The sequence below is a fragment of the Taudactylus pleione genome, unplaced genomic scaffold (assembly GCF_031769625.1).
Source record: "Taudactylus pleione unplaced genomic scaffold, aTauple2 ptg000707l, whole genome shotgun sequence".
In the NCBI taxonomy this organism is placed as follows: Eukaryota; Metazoa; Chordata; class Amphibia; order Anura; family Myobatrachidae; genus Taudactylus; species Taudactylus pleione.
This window is the reverse complement of record NW_028285109.1, coordinates 8,886,991-8,896,355: the sequence shown is the minus strand read 5'-3', so window position 1 is coordinate 8,896,355 and position 9,365 is coordinate 8,886,991. Positions and strand designations below refer to the sequence as shown.

At 38.1% G+C, this 9,365-nt stretch overlaps 1 protein-coding gene across 1 annotated transcript; it reads left to right on the top strand.

Annotated features, from left to right (window-relative positions):
* The first annotated feature begins 319 nt into the window (after positions 1-319).
* GJD2 (gap junction protein delta 2) lies at positions 320-4,814 on the top strand. The gene is made up of 2 exons (XM_088456511.1): positions 320-390; positions 3,953-4,814. The coding sequence occupies exons 1-2, from the start codon at positions 320-322 to the stop codon at positions 4,794-4,796; spliced, it is 915 nt and encodes a 304-aa protein (XP_088312637.1). The 3' UTR covers positions 4,797-4,814.
* The last annotated feature ends 4,551 nt before the right edge of the window (positions 4,815-9,365 follow it).

Below are 9,365 nucleotides of genomic sequence, written 5' to 3'. Positions count from 1 at the left end.
AGAATCACTTGATCACAAATGAATCTGTTATTTCTGCATTACACCCTTTCCTACTCCTCTCTCGTCTCTGCTATAATAACATTTAGCAGAATCCCACTGGCTGTCTCTGGCTCTTGTCCAGGGACCTGTCTGTGTGACGCAAGCAGAGACTACTTATAGGGAGATTACAGGCAGTAAGACAGTGCGAGCAGCCTCCCCGAGCAGGGACACCTCTGATCACTAGCCAGAGATTACCCTGAGCACAGGTCACCTACACCCGGTGGCTTCCCCTAGAGCAGGTGAAAAGCCTCCCGTTGCAGCAGGTCTCCGATGTACAGCGATGGGAGAATGGACTATACTAGAAAGACTGCTGGAGGCTGCTGTGCAACAGCACAGTACTATGATAGGAAGGTAAGACATCCTCTTAAACTACAAATGTAAAAACTTTGCAAAGTGAGGGCTTGCCTCGGCTTCTCACATTATTCTGGATGGCAACCCATATGGCAAGAGCTGCATGAATATATCAAAACGGAAGATTTGGTGTGGGGTGCTACTGCAATCATGAGGGCTATTTATTCATCTTATATGTTTGGTCACTTAGACTACTGTAACTATAGTATGTTTATTGTGTGCATTGTCCTCTATAGTTTATTTCAAAAGTGAATTTGTGCATGTGTTAGATATATATATATATATATATATATATACACACACATATATACATATATATATATATATATATATCTACACACACTACACACTACACACACACACCCTAAATGCATTACACATCCCTCTCTAGAAGATAGCAGCGATTTACCCGCTAACAGGATGAGTGCCAGACCCCCAACCCACAGTGACAACTATGAGATGAGATTGATGGTCTCCCATTAGTATCAGGTGCACACTGCATATAAATATTGAGGGCTGGTATGTACCAATTGGGGATGTAGAAGCAAAGCCTTGAAGTGGAAAGTTTATTGGATACAAACATAGCAGTTTGAAATATCTGTAAAACAGAGCATCCTATGAATACAGGAATCACTTATATGAGATGCTACACTGTACATGCTGTGGCCAAATTATTTAGACATATTGCACATGATTAGATTACTTCATCTTTTATCATTTGCAAGAAGTTTTTTCATTGAAATGTTATTGTGAGTGCTGGTAAAGATCTCTGAGAAATCTGCAGTGACCTACAAATCAAAGGGTTTAGTGTTGAGTCCATCTATTGCCCTGTCAAACTTAGTTAATATAAACCTCTTCACAAACAGCAAAGTGTCTGGGATATACTGTAGAATTACAAGCATTTCTGTCTGTGGTACATATGTGTTGGAAAGCCACAAATCTGTATCAGTTCTATTAGTAAAATGTCCATGAACTATTGATTACCTCAAAATTAGGTTACTATTCTACAAATCTCAGCTTACTATTCCCCAGCGTGTTTCTCTATTATTACAATGCATGCATGTCTTTTGTCTAAAAATACAACAAGGCAATCATGTAATAAGAATTATACAGTCTATTGCATGGTACTGGCCGGAGGGACTGTTGGAAGTTGAACATCTGCAATTAATGAAATTGCTTAATTAAAATGTAGTCTTACAGTAGTTAAAGCTGCAGCAGTACCTATCATTTGCATAGACATTCACATATATAAACTTCTGGTCCAAAGAGATACCTTGATTCTTTCCATGGAATTGGTTCACCCATTGAGATTTACTAAACTGAGCCAAAGTTGGGTTATCTTATACCCAATTTATAAATTTTGGTGGCACAATGGTTAGCCGTGCTCACAGCACTGGGGCCAATGGTTTAATTTTGACCAGAGGACAATCTGTTTGGAAGTTATGCAGTTCTCTCCGTTTGCTTGGGTTACTCTGGATCCTTCTTGAAACCCCTTATCGGAGCTCCTGTCCCTAATGTATTTTTTTATACATTTGGGTGAACTTTAATTTCTTATTGCCGCAATAAGCAAAAAAAATTATAATTATTGGGTCTAAAACCTGATAATATATATGCCCCTAAATATTAAATGTTGCTATAACTTAATCTTGTAATTGCAGACTAGGAGTACCACGTTATACAGAACTGAATGAACTCACTATGTAGTGATTTCCATGCTTGGTATAGATAAAATGCTCAGAGAATGTGAGGAATGATAGATTATTATACAAAAAAGTAAAGCAACTACTATCCTTTACAAACACATATGCTCAGCTGAGCAAAAACTGGGAATCATTTGGCTTTACATATGCTATTGCTGAATGTGACTGTTTCTCAAACATTTATGCACAATATGTGTTTATCTGGCTGAACATGTGTGTATTTAGTTGTCTATTGAAAAAAAAAACCATTCCTATGGAAATTTATAACTTGTTGTATAATCATGGAGAATGATTCAATGTATATGAATGGGACAAAACCATTAAATGTGCCACTACATCTCAAGCTACTCATAGAAATAAAATACAATTCAATTACACATAAAAATGCATTGGTAAAAGTATAGCACATTTCTTCCCAGCAGTGATAGGGTGTGCTGGAATGACAACAGTTCTTCTGCAGGAGGAGTTTCAGCACTGGACAGCTCCTCATGCACATCAATGAGAAAGGACAACCTTTCCTGCAAAGATGCTTGGGAAAAGAAAATATCCCATGGCCAATTATCCTGACTATAAATATCTGAACCCCTAGCCTAGGGTGCCTCATTGTCATGTCATGGCTGTCATGTCATGTTGACCCTGTCATTGCCAGTAGGCCTGGTCATGTACTGCCACCCACTGCACTATTGGACCTTCTGGCGGAGAAAGTGTTAAGGAAGCAGCTGGACCTCAGAAATTAGGAATCACATATCAAACTGCAAGGACAGAGTCCAACCCTTCAGCTTACATACCCTGGATTGGATAAAGTACAGCATATCAGCGCCATGGCTTTATGAAAGCACATCTAGTGTCACCAATACTTCTTGACTGTCTATGTTTGGAGAGATTTTTAGCACCTCTTTTTTTTAACTGGTAACAGTTAATAATGGGGTGTCAGTTGTAATATTTGGACAGTAATAAATGAATTCATAATTGTGCATTGATGTGAACCTGTCACCATAAAGAAGAAATCATTGTTATTAAACTACTCTGATTTTGATAGATTAATTGAATAGAAACATGTTTTCACATTACTACTAAATCAAGCAGTTCTTAATTTCCACATGATACAAACTGCAAAAAAAATGTATACCAAATTTGCATAGTAGAAGGTGTAAGTCCTCTAATTTATCTGAAGTGTTCTAATCATATCTTGAAATCATGTAACGTTGGGGACAAACATATATCTGACATTCCACAGAATTCTATTCTAACAGTTTTCATTTTTAAGTAAACAAAATAAATACATTTTTGGATTGGTATAAACATGTGACTTTTGGAGACTTCTAGTAATGCATTTATTCCTCAGTTACAGTATATTGTTTCTCTCAAATAAAATGTTTCACAACACTCATAGAAATGGAACAAGCAATTATACCTTTCCATTAGCAAAACAGGACAAATGTGATTATTGACAGGGTCTGTGTAAGTGATATATTATAAAATAGATATTATAAAATAGTAATCATTTGTCCATGACCAAATATGTTGTACTGTCAGCTCATCCTCATCTTACATTGTATGTAAATTGGCCTGTGATCAATACTCCCTTAGCTTTTTATGCTGACAATCACGTGTTTTGTCATTAATTCTTTATGCAGAGCTGACATTTTTATATAGCGCATTACATGGAACTTAATGCTGTTGTATGAATGCACTACGTAAAGGAGATGGAAATATATTGCTAATATTCATTGCTTCCTGGGGTGAAGAAGATATTAAGTGACATTGTTGTATGTACAGGGAGCTGACAATGCATCTGTGTTCACAACAATATGTTTTTTTCCATTAGTACAGCATGCTTAACTCATTGCATTTTCTTTCAGGATTCTGCTGACCGTGGTTGTCATCTTTAGGATACTCATTGTTGCCATCGTTGGAGAGACTGTTTATGACGATGAGCAGACCATGTTTGTCTGCAATACTCTCCAGCCAGGCTGCAACCAGGCATGCTATGACAGGGCTTTTCCAATCTCTCACATTAGATATTGGGTGTTCCAGATTATTATGGTCTGTACTCCAAGCCTATGCTTCATCACCTACTCCGTTCACCAGTCTGCTAAGCAGAAGGAAAGGAGATATTCCACAGTGTTCCTCACCCTGGACAGAGACCAGGACTCTGTGAAAAGGGAGGACAGCAAAAAGATTAAGAACACCTTAGTTAATGGTGTCCTGCAAAACACTGAAAACTCAACCAAGGAAGCTGAACCAGATTGCTTAGAGATCAAGGAAATCCCCAACCCCTCCATAAGAACCACAAAATCCAAGATGAGGCGCCAAGAAGGGATCTCCAGGTTTTATATAATCCAAGTGGTCTTCAGAAATGCTCTGGAGATTGGCTTTCTTGTGGGACAGTACTTTTTGTATGGCTTCAATGTGCCCTCACAGTATGAGTGTGACAGGTATCCTTGCATCAAAGAGGTGGAGTGTTATGTGTCCAGGCCCACAGAGAAGACAGTGTTTTTGGTTTTCATGTTTGCAGTCAGTGGCCTCTGCGTTGTTCTTAATTTGGCAGAGTTGAACCACTTGGGCTGGAGAAAGATCAAGACAGCAGTCAGAGGAGTACAGGCAAAAAGGAAATCAATTTATGAGATCCGGAATAAGGACTTGCCAAGGATGGGTGTGCCGAATTTTGGCAGGACTCAGTCTAGTGATTCAGCCTATGTGTGAGGATGTTTTAACACAACAGCTGAACATTGGAACTACGCAGCATGAGGCGAGGGGATGGGGGGGGGGACGGGTGTCTAATTAACGGAATGCCATTGAACTGCAGGAATGTGCTGGCTGGTAAAGTTAATATCAATCAGTAGCAGTTGCCAGTGATTTAATTGGTGTAAATCTCTGGCCCAGTGGCTAATACTTATGTTTCAGTTCTACATTTTATATCATACCCTTTTGAACTGCATTTCAAAATACTATCTTAAATTGCCTCAGAATTACTGAAGTTGTGGTTATGTTACTATATACAGGTTAATTGCTACACTTAATGGCAAACTGGGCAAATCATTGATGCTGCTACTGGCACTGAGACATATCTGGTACAAAGAGACATAATAGCACCAACTGATAGGTACACCGTGGCTCTACTTCCCTTGCTGTCACTAGCAGGACACTCTGGCAGTTAAGAAGCAACAGGTTTGCCAAGCCCTGAAATAACCCCTGGATAACAGTAAAGTCTCTTTGTACCAACAGGAGCACTGAAGAGGTGTTTTAAATCACCAATACTGCCAACTACTCCTCTTTCCTACAGTCAAACTACTTTCAGGTACAGTAGGTATAATAGAGGAACATTTTTATATTTTTTGGTGGCAAAAAAAATAAAACATTAATTATGTTATTCCATTGAGCAGATTAAGCTAATAATAATAATAATAATAATAATAATAATAATAATAATAATAATGTTATATTCCTCTTCTTGATCATTATCAGCTCAATGGGAAAATACAGTAATACATGGTTTTTATTTTGCTTGAAAAAAAATTATAATAATCTTACTCATAGGGATCTACCCTGAAACTTTCAACACCCACTATCTTTTTATAGCAATTGATGAAAAGCACATGTTTGTCTATACCTATTTCTTTTTTAAAACATTCCCTGGCATCCTCCCCCTCTTTCTATAAACTTAGGGACATATTGAAATATCATTTTGAACATTAACAGTATCTCACTAATATTGTGGGCCTCAGACAGTGCATAGCCTACCAATTGCCTGCATGCCACACATGGACCTTACTGTCTGAGCCACGTACATGGGATGTTAAGGGAACTGAAAAAATGAAGGGGCACACAGAATTTATAACGCTATTCCTGAAGCATGTGTCCCACTGCATGCTGACTTTTTAGCCTTTTCTGATTGTATTTGCACCAAAGTAAGAATCCTATATGTCATTTTGAAAGCTTCCTGTCTAAAAGGCAATGCAGATATTTATTGAGCAAATGAGAAAAACATGCCAAGCTATGAGCATAAAATTTATAGTAACAAAAATAACTTAGCCCTTTCATGGCAGAGTAAACCATTTTTGATTTATCTTAATCTCATCATGCAATGCAGATACTGGGTACAGTGTTCTTTAAAACTTTTTTTTAAAAGGCATATCTATTTTTAATGTGATGGATAAAGTCCTTAAAAACATTACGATTTGTCTAGGAAGAAATGTAATACCTGCAATAAAATAAACACATATTTGCTTTCGTACAAGGGAAACACTCTGTGCTCTACTCCTTAAATTTCACCTGCTGTGCAACCTCCCTAATACTTGCTCAGTGATGCAGTGCAGATATTTTTGAATACATCGATATTGAAAGATGTCTACTCTAAATAACTCTAGCCGCATCACTTTAATGGTGCAATCCCCATTGACCTTGACACACAGATTGCTTAGTGTGCTGTCCCATTTCCTCTCATTCAGGTTGTGCTGAGGCTTAAAGATTTCCTGAAGCATTCTTCTTGTGCAAATAGTCACAGATTCTGGGATAAAAGGCAATGAATATCTCAGTATTCTTGGAAAGCACAGCAGGGTATTGACCTATACTATAGACAATGGTCAAAAGCAACGTGCTTCAGCCCTTTGCATTTGGCCATGTTTCTGGTGCATTTATGAACAAGGGGAATGGGCAGAAGTGTTTTTCCTAGTCTGTTAGCTTGTTAGACTGTTTTGCATGGTTGGGATATGCGATGACTGCATTTATCTTCACATTGGACATTTCCTTGTACCCTGTATGGAAAAAGAAAGTGTATTTCTGCTGTTTTCAGGCCACTTGGCTACTAGTTGCCTGATTTGGCCTTAGACATTCAGAACTGAGAAATCATAAGTGGCCGGAGTAATACAGGGAACGAAATATGGCAGCTTTTAACTAGAGATAGGTTTCGATGAAGAGAGACCCAATTCCTCATACAGCATTAACAAGTACAAGAGGATGAAACAAAACTGTACCAGTTTGTTTGAAATTAAATATGTCTCAGCTAATACACATTTCTACCTTCTCTAAGTGTAAGCACTGGTAAATATCATATGAAATGTAGATTTGATTATTTATTTACTTGGACTTAGGCTGGGTACACATGTAAAGACTATCTGTCCAACCATCCAACTAGTTGTTTGGTTGGAATGAAAATCTGGTAACGTATGGGAGAAACTGATGATCAGCAATTTGTTCCTAAATGCCAGAAAACAGATGAAAATGGTCGTCAGACAAGTTTGTTAAATGTATAATCTAAACAATTTGTTCAAACAACAGTTTTTGTCCATTTTCCGGCGTTTGGGAGCAAATTGCTGATTGTCATTTGCTTTCATACCTTACCAGATTTTCATTTCAACCAATCAACTAGTTGGATGCTTGGACAAAAAATCTTTACGTGTGTACCCAGTCTTAGTTTAACCTAATCTAATCGGCAAAACAGAAAGAAAACAAAATAACAAATATTCGTCAAACTGCATAGAAGATATGTTGTGTGTTATGAATCTTTCCATATATGTGGTTCTGCTTTTATTGGTCTAATATCCCAAGTAGCAACTAAAATGAAAATTGACATCTGCATGGGCCTAATTCAGAAGTGGACACTGCTGCATCTGCTCTTTTGTATGTTGCGCCTGCGGTGATATGTAAATGTTAGTCTCAGTCTTCACCTGGTGTAGTAGAGCGCATCTGAATGAGCAAGGACTGAGGCGTCCGCATTCAGCACCTCTGCACGCTGTAACAACGCTGGTGATTCTTGACACACCACCAACGGCGGACTATTGTGCCCACCAATGACACATGCACCATCTCTATGGCAGCTGCAGTGTCTCTATCTGAACATGGCCTCTGTGGCCAGTCGCTGTCACTGACACGCCTGCTTTACTCCCATAAAACACCTATGAAACTGACTTTTTTTGCATTCAGTTCAGACACCTCCCAGTCACCACCCAGGAATGCCCAGAACTTTTCCGTCCCATTTCTGATACTGTCTGTCTGTATCTTTGTACGTACACCCTGTAACACGTGCACTGTGGAGGTTTTCAGGACTTTCACACATGTACAGTTGCAAATAATCACTCGGCTTCGGGAAACTCAACATTGTGTTGGAATGCTTGCACCTCTGAATTAGGCCCTTTGTGTTGCAGGTGTTATGAAAACAACTCTCAATAAAATATAATATAAGTTGTTGAGAGTTGTAGCTCAGATAGAATATTACAGATTGTTCAATGTTCTTGCTGTAAAGCTTTACTGGATATTGTTGTGACAAAAGAAAAGCCTTATGAGGGTGACCAATAGACTATACGATAACCAAAAACATTATGTAAAGTAAAAAAGCCATGGTATAATGAAAGGACCAGTGAACTGCATTTGGTGAGCCACAGTTTGCTAAACTTGGTAAAATGTATGTATGTATATGAGTTTACTAGGACAGCCCTATAAGCATGTTCCTGTGTTAATGTACTATCGATGAATGCAGCTTATATCGTCAACATTACATAGATGTGCATATCTCAGTAGGCTTCAAGCTTAACTCCTCGCCCTCTATTGTGCTATAGTATCATGATAATGTGCTGGCTCTTCTGGCTTGGACGGATTGAGTGACTCTCTTTTCTAAGGATACACTGTGTATATTCCACATTTGCCACTGAGCATATGCCTGACTGCTTCTACCATAAACCTTAACTGTTGAATGCACTTTTTGCAAAGATCAATTTACCCCTCTGTGGCACCTACAGTGCCAGAGGGGCATTGTGCATTGTTCTGTGATAAACTGATAATGCTAAATGGAACTCTTACATCTGGCGTTGGCATCTTGAATATGAATAGTAAGGGAGGATGCTTCACTCTTCTTTTTTCTTTTTAGAATGAAAAAATAAGATTGTCTTAAACCAGCTCACACATACAAACACTACTACACAGATACACTGAGTAGCCAAAGTGGCTTTTAAAAAACAGTAGTGTTAGTACTGTGCCTGATTAAAGGGAAGCTAAGATGTACCCTTGTGCTTATATATAGTATGTACTGTACTTTCAGCAGTTTGAAAGTCAGCACTGTGTATTTATACATTCAAATGAGACGTAGGTATCTTGATGTAAGCACAAGCTGTATAAATATATTGTATAACTTGTAAATGGAATTACACAGACAATCTCAGGTTTGTTAACAAAATAGTATTGCTGCTTATTCCCTAGGCTAATTAAATTCAATTGGCAGATTGTTAATTTACGAGTCCATTTACAAGTCCATTATCAATATTTTTCATATATATCTAT

Bases quoted from the DNA above. Each gene is read 5' to 3' on its own strand.
- GJD2 (XM_088456511.1), top strand. From the start codon at position 320: ATGGGAGAATGGACTATACTAGAAAGACTGCTGGAGGCTGCTGTGCAA. The intron at 391-3,952 runs GTAAGACATCCT...ATTTTCTTTCAG, and splicing joins CACAGTACTATGATAGGAAG to GATTCTGCTGACCGTGGTTG.